Source organism: Notamacropus eugenii, chromosome 3 (assembly GCF_028372415.1).
Source record: "Notamacropus eugenii isolate mMacEug1 chromosome 3, mMacEug1.pri_v2, whole genome shotgun sequence".
Classification (NCBI taxonomy): domain Eukaryota; kingdom Metazoa; phylum Chordata; class Mammalia; order Diprotodontia; family Macropodidae; genus Notamacropus; species Notamacropus eugenii.
This window is the reverse complement of record NC_092874.1, coordinates 120,221,580-120,239,520: the sequence shown is the minus strand read 5'-3', so window position 1 is coordinate 120,239,520 and position 17,941 is coordinate 120,221,580. Positions and strand designations below refer to the sequence as shown.

The following is a 17,941-nucleotide window of genomic DNA, read 5'->3' as shown; positions in this document are numbered from 1 at the left end:
CTAAGATTCCTTCCTCTTTTAAAATTCTATGATTCCCAGAGTAATATGAAGGAAATAAAATTATGCCTTTGCCACTTTTATTTTTTTAATTAAATTATTTTATTAGCTTTCAGTGTACTATAATCACTTCCATGTATCTTAGTTTTTCCCTCTATCCCCCTCCTTCCCCCTTACCTCCCCACTCTCTCCCTGAGTTGGCATACAATTTTATATAGTTTCTACATATACATTCCCATTAAATATATCTTCACCTTAGTCATGTTGCATAGAAGAATTAAAATGAATGGGAGACATTATAATGCTTCTACACAGCATGATTACACTGAAAATGTATTTAATAGGAACATATGTGTAGATCCTATATAAAATTGTATGCCGTCTCAGGGATGGAGGGGAGAGGTAGGGGAAAAAAAATCTAAATTATATGGTAGAGATTGTAGAACACTAAAAATAAATAAAATTAATATAAAAAATAAATAAAATGGGAGAAATCATAAAACAAAACAAAACATAATAAAAAATAAAATAGTCAGCTTCATTATTCCACGATCGAATTTCATAGTTCTTTCTCTGGATGTAGAAGGCATTTTGCCTCAAGAATCCACTGGAAATTTTTTAACTCCTTGCACTGCAATGAAGTACTAAGTCTACCAGTAAAATTTCTCGCACACTGTGGTTGTTACTGTGTACAACGTTCTCCTGGTTCTGCTCCTCTAGCTCAGCATCAGATCGTACAAGTCTTTCCAGGTCTCTCTGAAGTCTTCCTGTTCATCATTTCTTATGGCGCAATAGTATCCCATTACATTCATATACCACAACTTGTTCAGTCATTCCCCAATTGATGGGCATCCCCTTGATTTCCAGTTTTTGGCCACCACAAAGAGAGCTGCTATAAATATTTTTGTACATGTGGGACCCTTTCCCATTTTTTATGATCTCTTGGGGATACAGTCCTACAAGCGCTAATGTTGGGTCAAAAGGTATGCACATTTTTGTAGCCCTTTAGGCATAGTTGCTAGTGTCGAGTAATGTTCTGGCCACTAGGAAATAAGAAATACAGGTAAAGGGGTATAGAAGGCTATCTGGCCCTACAGGACAAAAGAGAAGATGGAGACAAGGGCAGAGAGGGATGATAGAAAAGAGATCAGATTTGTCATAGGGGCAATTAGAATGCTTGGTGTTTGGGCGGGGGGGGATAAAAGGGGAGAAAATTTGTAACCCAAAATTTTGTGAAAATAAATGTTAAAAGTTAAAAAAAAAAGAGTAAATGAGAAAAAAATGTGAAAATGCCATACAAATGTAAAGTGTTCTTCTAACATATCAAACAGGACCAAGCATAATGACAAATACAGATATTTAGTGAGTGGCAATTAACCAACCTCTCTCCCCCCCCAACATAAGACATTACAAATTATGACTTTAAAAGACCATCAGCAATACTATTACCAAATATATCAACACTTTCAGTATTCATGAAAATAGCTGCTTCATAATCATATCTTTAACAATCAAGGCTGGCATTTTGGTAGTGGCAAAGAACCAGAAACAAAGCAGATACCACTTAACTGCTGAACTCAAAGCTTTTTTTTTCTGTATCCTATCTCTTTAATGGACCATAAAGGACCCTAATCTCTCTCATGAATGCCAGTCCCCAATACATTCCCGAAGTCTAACCCTTATACCTGGAATGAAGTCCCAATTCATCCTTGCCTTTAGGAAGTATTATCTTTCTCCTTCAAGGCTGAGGAGTCCTCCAGGCAACCTTCCTCATTCCCCCACATAGATCTTTATATAAAAGTGTCTTTCCTTCTCATGTCTAGAACTCTCCTTTGTCCTTTTCACTTATGTTTTAAGATAATATATGTAAAGTGCTTTGCATACCTTAAAGTACTGCAAAATATTAGCTATTATTAGTGTAATACTTGCCAATATAACTGCTGGTTTTAACCGCAGAATGCACACTACTTAAAAGCAGGGATGGTTTTTATCTTTCATGCCCAGCAGGTAGCAGGAACTTAATAAATCTTTGCTGAATTCAATTCAAATACTTTAACTACTCTATCCTGACTTTATGACACTTATCATCATAGGTACTAATGTTTTGATTTTTAAACTTGAAGAGATTCAGATCCAAAAGTTTAGTAATGTCATATTACCAAAAAACTGAGAATAAATAAAACAGAAGGCAACGTGAATGCTTGTGGAAGATCTAAGCCATCTTGTGACTTTATGTGTTGCTATTAAAGGCAGCAAACCAAAAACTTCTTAATATTCCTATTAAATATATGTACGAACTGAGATTATTCCTCTTTCCCTTACAGAGGTAAACATAGAGTGAAGAGTGAATTTTGGTTACAAAGGAAGTCTTCTGTATGAAGATTAAGGTATAATTCAACAAAGAAAAGGTGGGAGAGAAATATAACCAACCCAAACAATTAGATACTTCAGAACCTGAATTCTACAACCACAAAAGAAAAGACAAGAGAATCAAAATCATAGGCTAGAAATAACTACCATTGCTTTCATTACTTCTCAGGTATCATTTAATACATTAACTATTTAATATTAGAATGGCTAGCCTGAATTTTTTACATGAACAACATGAATATAAAAAGGTTTTGCAGCATTACAACAAAGTTTGCAAAATAGTTCAGGATTGAGGAAGTAGAATTTGGACTTCAAACTGGCAAAGAAGTATTCGATTTGATGCTACTTTTAATTTTATTTGACTGAAAAGCACTGAGGCATTTAATAAAATGTCTTAGATAAATATTAGATTCTCAAAAGCCCTTGAGATCCCACTCCTCTTTAAAGAAAGATTTTTATCAACCTAAGACCAGTTCTATCAATATAAATTCTTGTCTTCTTCCTATCTGCTTGGCTTTAGAGGGACCATCAAAGAAGTGGAACACTTAAGATTCGCTAGAGATAAATGGGTAAGTGAAGCAAGTACAAATTTGAAAATATACTCATTCTATCTATTTGTAAAGAAACTAAGTTTGGGAGAAAAGGCAACAATTAGTCTTTCCAAATGATAATCAGGTTACCTATTATAAAACACATTGCTATGAAAAGATAACAAGGACAAAGGTATAACTAATCTCTCACAAATTCAAAAGAAAGAGCTTATGTCTTCTAACCCAACAACATTTACAAGAGGCAAAGAGCAAAAATTTTTAAAAAGCGTTCACTATAAACTCGGGTAAATATTGATTCACTGAATATACGTATACTCAAATATATGTCCTCATTTGATATTCAAAGTTATGTCATTCAACAGCTGCCTTTCTTTACTGCCAAGAAAATGGACAACTATCCAGACAATTAAACAAAGAACTAGTTCCTCTCCTTCCTCTATTCCTTAAGAAACTAGTGCTTTAACATAGAGGATCCAATTTGGGGCAGGACAAGGATGGGGGTGGGGGGGGGGAATAGAATTTTTTCCTTTAAGAAAAACCAATTTCGGCAACGACATTAATTATTAACTCAGCTATTATAAAGTTAACAAATGTTAGGAACATCAAATTTTTACTACAGTCCTACTAATGCTCCACCCATCCGATAACTGTTTTAGGTCTTCTTATTTAAAATTTAAATTTAAAATTATTTTAAAGAACAAAGATCCAAAGTCCTCTTGCAGGAAAGTGCTCAGTCACTTAAAAAAGCAGCTTCTTCCTACACTGACTGCCTTGCCTTCAATACGTTAGAAAATACAATCCACTTTTAAAATCCAAAATGTGATGGTTTTCAAGATATGTTAGAAGCAACTCTTCTGCTTGGTTTGGATTAATAAGTTAACAAAAAAAATTATATAAGTAAAATAAAGCTAATGGTTATTTATTATTGCAAAAAAAAAAAAATGGAAGCCAACAAACTTGTTCCCTTCTTTACAGTGGGGAAAAAAATAGGCTGAAATTTCAAACCCTAGGCTATCTTACCAATGGAATATTCTACTTTATTCAAAGAATAGGTTCTACAACTTGCAAAATGGTCTTAAATCCAGTAATTTCCTTAGAGTAAGACAAATAATTGATTTGAATATTTGAAACAGGAAAACCTAATGCTCATAAAAGCTATCCTATGGAAAAATACGACAATGGAAAACTGTTGTGTTCATCCTTAGTTGCCGAATAAGACCATGCCATCAGAAAAATAATGACATGACTTGCACTTGACTCTGTTCTGAGTGAGGCAGGGCTGTGCAGGTCACCAGCCTCACTTCTCCTCCAGAGCCATCTGAATCCAGTGACCTGATATTCCTCAGGATGACTGGAAATGACCCAGGATGAGGCAATTGGGGTTAAGTGACTTGCCCAAGGTCACACAGCTAGTGAGTGTCAAGTCCTCCTGACTCCTGTACTGGTGCTCTATCCACTGCACCACCTAGCTGCCCCAATAATGGAAAATAAAGGTTACTGGTATGTTGAGTCTCTAATCCTTTAGTCTACTTTTCAGAAGTTGTCAAGTGGCTGCAAGTTGAAAAAAAATTAAACAGTAACTTTTTTCACATAATACCAAATTTAGTTGAACTTTTCAATACCTTACATGGCATTGGATATTTTTTAGACAAAGTCACAGAGAGCACAACTGTGCTGAGGTGACCAAAGCTATGCCTGGTTACTTGTTTCTATTTTATAACAGCTCATCAGAGATTTTACTAATAAAGGAAATACAATCCTGTGAACCTAGAAAGATGAGATTTCTGCCTAGTAAACAATGTATATGACTTTATCCCACACACATATATGATTTCATGTAAACTGAGAAACATATCTTTATTATGTTGGTCAAATAATTAAGAAGATAGTGTCAAATGCTGGACACAGTGTCCTCCAATTCCTCTTCTTCACATGGCACACATGGGAAAATAAGGAAAAGGAAGAAACTAGAGCCAGCAGTCAGTAGTTAGATTAAGTAGCACTTCAGAACCTATTATCTTTTGCTCTGTTCAAGAGAGTCCCAGTAGAAAACCATTACTATAAAAGTAGATCAAATCATATCTCTGAAGCACACACTCCTAAGTCTTAGTTCCCAAGAACACTACTGCTACAACCTCGAGGTCTACACTTAGACACAAACAAAAACTGCCATGGAAGAGTATCTCACTCCAATTCACCAAGCTAAGATTTCCCATGGCTAATAACAAGAGATTAACAAGATTTTAAGTCACACTCATGTATCTATAAATAAACAGGGGTGTATACTGATAACACACAGCAGAAAATAAGATGACATTAATTCAACAACTCTTAATTAAAGGTTTACTACCCACAAAGTACTGTGCTAATAATTAGACTTGGTACCTGTCTTCATCACTAAATATCAATGTCTACTAACCTATCAACTCATAAGATACCAGGAATATATTTTTAAAAGCCCTGACACTACACAAGGGTGAATTACACATGGAAGAAAAAGGTGAAAACTGGCACTGGAAGCTATTAACATATCTCCCTTCTAATTCCTCCAGTCTGTTTCTGTCCTGGCACTCATCTGTTCTGTACTAACAATGTTATTTCATCTCACTTCAGTTCTTCTCAACCCATGAAGAAAACATAATGGAAGAAAAGGAAAAGGGATGGGAAAGATAAAGAAGGGGAAATAGGAAGGAAAAGGGAAGGCAGAATCAAGGGCAAGAAAAATCAAAGGATAGAACTGCCTCCCACAGGAATAGTGGGGAAAAATTTTAAACTGCTCAGTGCCTGACTGAAAATGCTATCTAAATCTAAATTTTACACATGCATATAGATACAGACAAATAGATAAGATCAATAAACACTATATTAACAATGTGGACAACCAAAACAACTAAAACACTATTTACCTTTTCAGAAAGATATGTAAATCTAAGTTCCCTCCCTGGTAAATATAAAAACAATGCGATTTATGAAATGTAAAAGTAATGGGGGGAAGGGAAGAGAAAGAGAAAAGCAATGTTTATTAATTGCAAAAAAGGTAAAATAGAATAAACTTTTTTTAAAAAGTAATTTGATTCTGATTTTATTGTGCTTCTGATTAATAAAAATGGTCCAAAAAGGCTCCAAATTTTAAACACCCACCTTAGTTTTTAAAATAAACATAGACAGTACTTTGGCAGAGGATACCAAAAAGAAATATGGAACTAACAAGGTAATCACTGCTTTGGAGCCATGCTTTTCCGTAAGTATTAAATGGTTACAAATTAAAGCAATGACAGCTTAATGACAACCAGAATTTCACCTGTGAATCAAATATGGAATCCAATCTGTGAAAATTAAATTCAGGTTCCCACATTTACTCTTCGATTTCACCAGAGATCTACCTTTCTACATTTGGGGTATTTAGACCAACAATATATTAGACACTGTCCCAATTTATTGATCTTCATCACTATTACCATTGCACACAGGGAACACTGGTACTGATAAAAGTTCAGCAGAACAAGATCATGATTTAACACAGAAAGGAACCATAAAGAATATTTATTCTAAGCCCTTCATTTTACAGATTAACAAACCAAGAACTAGAAAGGTAAAAATGATTTGAACTCAAATCTTTTTCCAGATCCAATTCTCTTTCTTAGTCACTGCAACATTTCAGAATGAGTTTCCAGTCTATTTGTTAGTGTGGTAACTAAACAATAAGTCAATCAGTCTAAAAGGATATCAACTAGAACACACACTGGAGGTACTAAATATTTTTATAACTTGTTTTCATCTAAGTGCAGACTACAGGGAAATTTGCACGAAAAAACATTACCTCTTTATTCAAGCCCAAAATTCAATGTTTCCAGCAATCAGAAATTCTAGTCAACTAAAAAGATACTAAAATAAACTGAAAACATGGTTCAGTATTTTTGCACAAAATACACAATCACAAGATGACCAATATAGTACATAAACCAGAATATTAATAGCACATACAACAGGTTAGTTTTTATGGTTCACATCTGCAGCAATTTTTTTCCTGAAAGTTGAATTTTTAGACATGGGTGTAACTTACTAGAACTGTAGGAATCAGATGGCCTAAAGCTGTGAATGCTTACTCATGTGGGTCCCTGTTTAACCAAGATAACTACCAGCATGTTATTTTTGTCCCCAAAATCTAGGCTTAAAAGACAAACTCAGAACATTACAAGTTACCAAATCTTTTAGTTTCAGCTAGAAGAGTGAAGAACATAAAACTGTTCCAACTTCTATCCCACCATCTCAATAAAACTGAGACCACAGGAAATGGAAGCCAAACCACAGGTTCCCGATTGATACTTGAGCTGGTTAAAAGATTACAGAATTGTCTACTCTTCAAGTGCAAAATGAAATGTAACTAAAGTAACCAAACAACTAAATTAAGGGTGAAAACAAAAGAGTAATGGCAAAACAACAAAGTTTTTTAAGGTGGTGTTTTCAAGGAAAATCGTTGCAATTTTCATTTCATATTTGCCTTTAAGTCAAAACAATGCCACAGTAAACATGTTCATTTATAATACTGACACTCAGAAATTACTAACATTCTTACCACTTTTTAAATTATCAAATTTAAAATAAAAATTATTCAAGATGTAATTTTGACGATCTTACTTCCTTTATCACATCACAATACAATGTATGTTCTTTCTACAAAGATTTTCATCTGCATTACTCACATGCTATGAGATAAGAAAGATCTATAAAACCTTCAAGTATTATAAGCAGCTGCACTGCTAGCTCTGAAGACCTTCTAGGTCTTATAAGTCTTGCCTCTGACACTGGTCAAGATACTTAACTTCTTTCTGTCTGCCCAAGTTTCTTCAACTGTAAACTGGGGATAATTACAGCATCTACCTTCAAAAGTTGTTGTGAACATCAAATGAGATAATATTTGAAAAGCGCTTATTACGAGTACAGTGCCCCACACAGTAAGTGCTTAATAAATGCTGGTTCCTTCCTTTTATTCATTTGGAGTCCCTTGTACCAATGAACTAACAGTTCCATTTGGGGGGAGGGGGGAGGGATGCATGTAGATCCTAAAAAGTTTTTATTGTGACCATACTAACGAATTTGTTCTACAACTCTACAGCAGCAACAGTCCCTTTTCTGAAACCAATTTGAAGCCTGGCAAGGGAAGTTAAATGTCTACTATGCTTTGATTATGCTGCCTCTGCATATAGTCAGCTAAATATATTTCAAGTCATGTATTCTGCTTAAGTCACTACATTCCCTCAGGAAGAGAAAAGAGTCTGCTCTCAAAATTGCCACAAAAATTTTGTTTCTAATCACCTTTAGTTATGCCAAGAGAAATCCCTACATAAAATACTTCATAACTCCCCACAAACTACTATCAGAAAAGAGCTCCAGCTCTGGAGTCAAAGGCCTTGGGTTCAAATAATCCTTTGACATCTACTCTCTGTGTGACTTTAAACATGTCACTTAACCTCCCTGGAGCCTCAATTTCCCGTTGGTAAAATGAAGGAGGTTGGATTCAATGGCCTCTGGAGTTCCTCTTCCAATTCTAGATCTATGATCCTGTAATCTGATAACTCACAAACTTTCTGAATATATTCACCTAAAGTACAAATACTGTGACATATGAGATGCCCACTTACCTATTCCTTACAAGTATTCTTTATTCTAGCGATTACTTACTGACTTCTGATTCTCCAGTTTTATGTTTTTTAAGTCCTTCTCTAGGCTCCCCCAACCCCCTCTCTTTTGTATACAAACACACTCTGGTCACACTCTATCAGCTGTTTGGGCAGCTCCGCCCACTGCTCAGTTTCCGGGTAGTAACAGAACAGCCAATGAGCCAAGGGGAGCTGTGCCTGCGGCCTTTCGCCTGCAGACGCTTCCCCAAAACAAGCAGCTCCGGCATTTAGCTGGGGCCTCTGGTTCACAGATAAAAGGATCAGAAAGACTGTGCAACAGGGTAGGACAGTGAAAAAACTCAGACGGTCAAGGGACCTTGGTGTAATCCGAGCAATTTGTTCCTCCACCAGGGGAAAATTTAACAGGTTATTTCTTAAGCGCAAATCGTAGGTTTAAGTACCAAAGAGCACGACTTCCAGTATAATCAAAATAATCAGCTAGATTTAAAACTGAAATTTAAAAAGCAACGCTCCAGTTCTGACCCAGAAAAGCCTCCACTGGGCTGACTGGATAAAGCGCCCTTCCTCTTCCCACCTTCACACACTCAAAGGCACTCCTAGTAGGCGAAGGCAAGTGCTAGGACAGGACAACATCCCCACAGTGCTAAGAAGCAATTTAAATTGGTTTTAGGCTATAGAAGAAGGTTTGCACAACAACCAGTAGAGAAACAATGAATGAGTCAGAGTTTCAGAACATAATCAACCAGCAAATTATTTCAGTGCATCGGTGCAAAACATTCACTCCTCAAATAACTTGGAAGTCTGACCTCCTCCTACCAACAACCCAGTCACAAAAGAAAGATCACTGACTTCAACTAATAGAGGCCACTGTCTCTGATGAACCTGTCCAAGCCATGGAAAGCAGGGGCATGAGTTACACGTCCATCCTCTTCTCTCCCTACCCCCACACCCTGTCACTTTAGTAGTGTATAGGTTCCCTGCCAGGCTGTAAATCCTGGTGGCATAATTACGCCCAGAACACATCCAAAAATGGGCTGAAACAAGAGATTGCTAAGAAAATGGTAGAAAGCATAAACCCAAGAAATTAAGGGCCAGTGGGAGTAACAAGCACGTACATTCCTTCAGATCTATTTTTTCTACTTCCTCACTCACTGTCTTATTTTCAACACCCTCTCTTTCCTTTCCACATCATTTCACTTATTTTAGTACAGGGCTTATTTTATGTCAGCTAAATATATGAGTACATTAGTTATATTCAAAAAGTGATGGCTCAATTCAGGCCTACTGATCTCATTTAATCAGAGAAAGCAGGCCACAAAACACGCAAAAAGACAAGGAGGAAAACCTACAAAGGCATCTGAAAAATATAAACTTCTCAATCATGACGTTTATGTTAGGAGGAGAAAACAAACACGTAGCAAAGACAATCCCTTGCTTTTAAATCCCCAGGACTATTATACAAGAGACCTGTGATTTAAAAGCACCTCTGCTTTCTTTTGTCAGAAGAGTGAAGGTGGGGAATGAACAGGAAGCCAATGTATCTTTGTCTTTCTTCATCATGTACTAAAAATAAGCTACGAAATAAAGCCACTTAGGGGAAAAAAAATCACCCTGCCCTTCTTTGTCTCTACCACCTCCCCTCCACAGATGCCCCTACTCCTAAATGCGGTAATCTTTCTAGATGCCACAACTAAGTGAACAAAAGGAGCAGTCTTGGGAAGGGCTCAGGTCAAGTTGGGCCTCACCCCTTATTCTCAACCTTTTAAAAACACATATGTATATATTTGAAGAATATGATATTGTTTAAAATAACAGCTAGAGTTCTTTCCCCTGGAATAAATGAAACACTAGCTGAAAATTTGCATTGGTTTGACAGTAACACTAAATCCAGGATAAAAATAACTCAGGTTCTGCCACAATCAGTGTCATTTCCTATTTTCTAAACAAGACTAGAATCTGAAGCTGCTTTGTCTAAATACACACATATCCACAGTTACAAGTTTTGCTACAGTCTTATGAAAAGCCACTAACACAACTGCTATTATCCATTACACACACTCAACCTTACCTAAGGAACAGTACATAAAACAACGTCTTGGTTTACCTTTTCCCTAGAAACAATTTCATTCGTTCATACATACGCCTTTCTCTTTGTCTTATCTCTCACACATTCCCCAAAAAATAAAAACTCAGGCCCAAACTTCAATATCTCCAGCAGCTAATCCCTAGCAAGTTCTCCAGGGTGGGGTAGGGAAAGCCACCTTCTTGTTTCTAAAAACATTAAGAATAATCTCTGAATTTGACAAACATCTACCCATCCCCCACCTGCAAACCAAAAATTTTAATACTACTTTAAAACTCTGTCAAGTTTGTTTGACTGAATATTCAATAGTATTACCCACCCTTTACAAAAGAGATAAATCATCCAATCAAAAATAGTAATGAATAAATAAATAAATAAATGAAAGAATTCTTCAGGAGAATCCAGCCAAACTACTTGTTATATAAACAAAACCCTGCAACAGGGGGGAAGAGGAGGAGAGGTGGGGAGGGGAGGGAAAAGAAGGTAAACTGGACTTTTCAACTACATTTTACCCCCATTTTCCCCCAGGGACAGGTCGCTTGGCTCGTTTCCTCCATCCCCCACAACCTCTAAATCACCCTTTAAAAAAAACAAAAAAAAAACAATACAAAACCCTGGATTTGTCCCGGGAACCTTCGGGAATTTCTCTGTGGCTGAAGTCATTAAGTAAATAATAATAACCAACCACCACTACAAAAGCCCGGTCTGCAGTATTCTTCCCAAATACAATCCAATCTCTCCACTGTCACCCCCAATAATATAGATCAAGTGTATTAGAGGAGAGTGTAAAGAAGGTTATTATTTGAGAAGAAAGGGGCAGGTATTCCTCAAAACCCTAATCTCATGCTGTTGAGGGGTTTCCCTGTAGTGAGCAGTGGGGTTTTGGGGGGTAAGTGCTCCCCATTCTCTCTTCTCAGTGTCACATATACTGGCAGAGGAGGGTGTTTGGCTACAGTCACAGAGGTCCCTCTCTTTACAGGACTTAGTCTATAAGGTATGCTTTGTCAGAAGCAGGCAGCAAAGCTGAAACCGAGAAGGGGTGCCTGACAAGTATGTAAAGGGTGATTTCTAATTGGGGGGGGGGAGTTAGAGGACACTGGATAGAACTGAGTCCTGCTTGCCTCTTCCTACTAATACAGCAAATAAGTGGGAATAAAGAAGGAAAGGGGCTATTTGGTCGCCCTAGCTTACCAATACTCTGGGTAGGGATTGGGGGGGGACTTTACTGAAAAGAGAAAGGAACTATCCTGGGATATTCCCACCTAGGGTCCCTAAATTATACAGCTGAGAGAGAAGAGAGGGAAGACCTGTAGGGTGGGCTTAAGTAGCTGGGGGAAATAAGCAAAAAGCCCACCTAGTCCCACGAGAAAAAGCCGGTCTTCGGAGGTTTAAAAACTGTAGAGGTGAGATCATGGCTACGGAGGGGGTGCAGGAGAGGGGGAGCAACGCGAATTTGGAGGGGCTGCAGTTAATGGAGGCGATGAAAGGGACTGGGAGGTGCTGAGGACGAGCCCCGGGCAGGGGGGAGGGGAGTCACGGATGGGGGGGCAGTGCCCCAGGGCCCTGGGGGGGTCCCGGGGAGGGAAGGCCGGGGGAGGGGGGGGCGGTAGGCGTCACCACCCCACGTCCCCCGGACCACTACACACAGACGCACACGCAGACAGCTCCCCCCCCCCCACGGCCACGAAGGATACAGCTTGACCACGTCCGTGTCCATCCGCCTCTTGCCCGGGCTGGGGGATGACATGGTGTCGCCTGCGCCGCCGCCGCCTCTTCCCTTCCTAGGCCCGTCTGTCACGGGCCCCGGGCCCCGGCGCTGTGGAGCCCGCGGCCGGCCCGGCTCCTCCTGTGGGGGCGGCGACACCCCGAGGTCCGGTCCGCCGCCGCCGCCTCTTCCTCCTCCCCCCGGGAGGGGAGGCGGGGGGAGACACCAGGCACCGTACGGCTGGGGGGGCTGGGGGAGCGCCCCGGGCTTCCCGGCTCTGTCTCTCTGGGGTCGTCGGCTCCGCAGCTGCTGCCCCGGCCCTGGCTCCGGTCCCGGCTTCGGTCTCTCCGCGCAGCGCCGCGCTGCTCCGCGCTCCGCTCCGCTTCCCCCCCTCCCTCCCTGGCTCGCTCTCTCGCAGCCTCCGCCACCAGCGGCGACTCCAGCTCCGGCGGCTGCTTCTCTACCGAAGCCTCGCTCTGAGCGCCGTGACGTCACCTCTCAGTGACGTCACCCAAGGGGCGGGGCCCCGGCTCGGCCACCGAAAGGGGAGGGTCACCGCGGCGGCGCGCAATTTCCTAGGGCCTTTTGGGAGTTGTAGTTCCGCTTTTTACCCTGGCTTGCCTTCCAGTTCCACGGGCCTTTTCCTCCTCCTCCTCTTCCTCCTCCTCCCTTTCCCTCCCCACCCCTCCAACCACTCCTGTCGTCATCATCTTAACAACAACAATAGTTAATTATAATGACAACGCTAATGATAGCTTTAGTTTTTATTTGGTTGTCTATTTTGAAGAGTTGAGAATGCTTCATATATAGTCTGCTTGTTAATTTCCAGGGCTCTATAAGCAAAAGTAATTTGAGGTTAACCTCTCTTGGAATTTGGCCAGTGGGGCAATCATTAGCAGAAAAACATCTAATATTGGTATACTGCTTTAAGATTTGCAAAGAGATATGTGTATGTGTTACAGATGCACATGTAAAATACATACTGCATAGATTTAAATATACATGCATATATTATGTAAAGTGCATGCATGTAAGTATACATGTGCACATATGTATGTAAAGTATGGATTGGGTCTAGGAAAAGTGTGTTGTATAAATGGAAAATACACATCTACATGTATAAACGTGTATTGTGTAAATATACATCTACACAGTTTTGTGCCTGTGTATGTGAATATACATATATATGTGTATACATAAACATATGTACATATAGGCATGTGTGCATATAGCCTCATAAAATAAAGAGGGCTCTCACAGCAACAGACTGTCTACATTCTGCTCCTACTTTGAAAAGTTATTGGTTTTGCAATAGTAGTATTCAACAGAGGTTTAATAAGTGCTTTGCTAGTGTCTTCCTTGTGCTGGTGATCGCCAATGTGTCGGATATCTATATCTTGTTTATACGTAGTTCTTTTCATGCTATCTCCTCCACTAGACTGAGCTCCTTGAGAGCCAGGACTGTCTTTTGCCTTCCTTTGTACTTAACAGCACAGTCTCTGGAACATTTGGTAGCTTGATAAATGTTTAGTGACAACCAGCTAAAAGCATGAAAGCCAGCACATAACTGTAGGGCTGTTGCTTCTCCTTAATTAACACCATTGTAATTCTTTTCATCTCCAACTGGCCTTGTCCAACTTAGCCAAGTCTAAAGAAACATGTGCTACATTATTCTTTGGCCCTGTCAAACTGACTTTTTTACAGTTCCTATATATGAGATTTCATTTCCTACAATGCCAAGCTGTCCCCATGACTAGAATATATATTCTTCTCATTTCTGCCTCTTAAACTCAAATTCGAAGTTCAATTCAGATGTCACCTCTTGTCAATTGGCCTTTCCTGATCCCCTGGTTGCCTTATGCCCTCCCTCCCCAAACAAAAATGATTACCTTGTATTTATTTTGTATACATTTTGTATATACCTGTTTTGTACAAACATATTTTGTATATGCCTATATGTAAATATGTTGTGTCCTCCTGTAGAATGTAAGTTTCTTGAAGGCAGGGATGGTTTCATTTTTGTCTTTTTATCTCTAGCATTTGCAACAGTGGCATGATCAATCCACAAGCATCTATAAAATGTGTAGTAAGTGCTGAGGATACAAAGAAATAGCCAAGTCCCTGTCTTTGGGGGAGTTGTAATGGGAATAGACGGGGAGGGACATTAATCAGCTGGAGAGTGTCCTGAGGAGGGCAGCCAGGATGACAGAAATGCTTGACAGCATGTCATATGAAGTTTGATTGAAGAAAAGCAGAATGTGTAAATGGAAAAAGAGAAGACATCAGGCCTCCTATTATAGCTTTGTTCAATTATTTTGAAAGAATGGCTTCCTTCAAGATTCAGCTCAAATGCTACCTTCTTCCAGTGGCTTTTCTTAGCTTATGCTGTTTTTCCCTTTCAGGTTACCTTGTATCTTCTTTGTTAGTATCTTATATGTACCTCTTTATGTACCTCTTTTCTCCCAAAATAGAATATAAACTCCTAGAAGGAAGGGACTTTGCTATTTCTTTGTATCCCTAGCACTTATTACACATTTTATAGATGCTTGTGGATTGACCATGCCACTGTTGCAGATACTAGATAAAGATAAAAAGACAAAAATGAAACCATCCCTGGCTTCAAGGATCTTATATTCTATAGGAGGACACAATACATGCACATATAGGTATATATAAAATATGTCTGAACAAAATAAGTATATACAGGATGTATATAAAATAATGTACATTCTCCTCACTTCTGCCTCTTAGAATTCAAGCTTCAAAATTCAATTCAGATGTGACCTCCTACATATGACCTTTCCTGACTCCCCAGTTGCGGATGCCTACCCACCAAAAAAATTGCCTTGTATTTATTTTGCTTCCACACTATGCCTCTCCAATTCATCCTTCACAGCGCTACCAGAATAATCTTTTTTATCCATAGACCTAGAAATGTTGCACTTCTAAAATTCATCAGGAACACTATATTGCCTCCATAATGAAGTTCAAACTTTACATCTCTGTCTGGAAGAGTCACTCAACTTAGTGGCCCCTCTACATTTCCAGCCTCATCTCTTGCCTGCTATATTGCAGTCAAACTGGATAACTGTACCTCTGAATACAAGTCATATTGTCATGCCTCTATACCTGAGCTAAAGCTCTTCTCTAAATCTAGAGATTCCTCCTTCCCTATCTTCACCTGTTTACCTCCTACCTGCCCTTTAAAACAAAGCGCAGACACTACCTTATTCAAAAAGCCTGCCCAGTCCTCCCAGTCAATAATAGTCTTCCCCCAGGACCTCATATAGCACTTTGCTTTGCAGCTCTCCAAATCACTTAGGGAATATTGTATACTAGAGTTATCTATCCATACTGGTGTCTTATCCTCCTTGAGGGATAAGTTCCTTGAAGGAAATGACTCATGAATCAACCAGCAAGGGTTTATTAAGTTCTTGTTGTGTGGCAGGCACTAGCTAGGGGCTGGAGATATAAGGACAAAAATAAAATCAGTATCTGACCTCAAGGAGCATATTCTCTTGGGGAGTAAAATATGGCTGTACACACTTACATGTAAATGTTTAGAATCAGATACAAAACAGATACAGAATAACCTTTGAAAGGAGGCACACTAACAGAAGGATAAAGAAAGGCCTCATGCAGAATGTGATGATGCTTAACCTGAGTTTTGAAGGAAAGCAGTGATTCCTAGAAATTGTGGGGTGAGAAGGGTGTGTACATTACCCATAAGAAGATAGTTTAAAGGCATGGAGATGAGAAGTTGTGTGTGATGTGCAAGAAAGAGGGAGAGGACCAGTTTGACCAGACTACATATTCTGTGGAGGAGATGTAGGGCTGGAAAGGTGGAATAGGAACAGGTTGTAAAGAACTTTAAATTTTAAAAAATTTATATTTGATCATAGAAGGAATAGAAAGACAACAGAATTGATTGGTGGATGTGGGGTGGTGTTGGATATTGGTTGCTGTGTAGAGATTGAAGTGGAAAGAAATGTGAGCAAATCTTGAAGTATCTAACCTCTTAGGAAAGTATCATTAGGAATAATTGGTTGCTATTGTATGTTTTAAGTATTTGTCAATGTGTGTTCTTAAGTTTGTAGTTTAAACATTTCTTCCATGATGGAGGAAATCAATAGCTATCCTATAACTGATCTATTTTTTACATCCAGTAAAAGGGACATTGCTAATTCTTTTGGGGGAGACTCTGGAGATGACACGAACCTCAAGCTTTGTTGTAGAGGTTTTTGCCTACAGTTCTATTCTGAGGGCATTGGTTGGGGAGTGTGAGGAAAGCTTGATCTCATTTGGGGGGAGTCAGGTTACCTAGTTAAGGTCCTAGGCCTGTTAGTAGGAAAGGGTAAGAATTTTATATCTGTTATATTGCTATTTTTTCATTATACTTACTGAGTGCAGCACTAAAGACTGATTATAGAAGGAGGATGAGGGACTTGAGGTCAACCGGATAGATTAGGAAATTATTGTTTGCTCTCTAATCCCAACCCCACCCTAAACTTTAACATGTAATATGGGCTCTCTCATCCAGGAGTTGACCATGCACACTCCTACCATCCCATGTCTCATAGAGGTTGGCTCTCTCAACTTCTCTCAATAGAGGTAAACTGTTATTTTTAAATACTCTTAACCAAAGCTGTAACTAGCATGGGGCAGCCAAGGCACAGCATATTTCCTTCCTAGTTGAGTATATTTCCTCCTTGAGGCGAGCACTACTTCCCATCTTGGGGCAGCTAGGTGGTGCAGTGGATACAGCACCAGCGCAGGAGTCAGGAGGACCTGAGTTCAAATCTCACCTCAGACACTTGACACTCACTAGCTGTGTGACCTTGGACAAGTCACCTAACCCCAGTTGCCTCATCCTGGGTCATCTCCAGTCATCCTGATGAATATCTGGTCACTGGATTCACATGGCTCTGGAGGAGAAGTGAGGCTGGTGACCTTGCACAGCCCTCCCTAACTCAAAACAAAGTCAAGTGCAAGTCATGTCATTATTTCTCTGATGGCATGGTCTTCTTTGTCAATGAAGGATGAACACATACTTCCCATCTTAGGCCTCCACCAGCCTACCCTACCATATACCACAATCACTCCCAGGCCACCTCCTCTAGAGTCCCATTGCTATGTTGATCCTCTTCCAAGTCCCACATTTTCCCCAAACCCTGTAGAGATACAGACCAGATTCTTGGGGTAATAGGGTGCCCCATTTCCTTGTACAACTCTGCCATGGTTGGACTGTGCTCTGAATATGCCACTCCCCATTCCCCAAACTCAATCTGCCCTAGGCACAAGAATTCTTAGCTTTTATTTTGACTTTTACTACATACACAGAAAGCCTCTTTAAATGAAAGTATATCCCAGTGAAAGAATTTGTCTCCCCATCTTTGAGAACCTTATTAGAAGGAGATAAGAATGGAATAGAAAAGCATGATCTCAGCTAACCCACTTCACTGAGAATCAGGCAGGACTTGGTGCTTATCTCTTTCAATAAACAAACTTTGTGCTATCACTTGACTCTGCCTCAGTTTCCCTCTTCTGTGTTAAAAGGGTAGAGGAGTTAATCTATGCAAAATACAATCAGTAC

General features: G+C 39.5%; 1 protein-coding gene across 1 annotated transcript in view; it reads right to left on the bottom strand.

Moving 5' to 3' along the window:
• Nucleotides 1–12,830, bottom strand: part of UBE2H (ubiquitin conjugating enzyme E2 H) — a 127,482-nt gene extending 114,652 nt beyond the window's left edge. Inside the window, exon 1 of the mRNA XM_072652753.1 lies at nucleotides 12,338–12,830. Within this exon, the coding sequence (XP_072508854.1) occupies nucleotides 12,338–12,390 (53 nt within the window). The 5' untranslated portion in view covers nucleotides 12,391–12,830. The remainder of the gene's footprint in view (nucleotides 1–12,337) is intronic.
• Nucleotides 12,831–17,941: the final 5,111 nt, after the last annotated feature.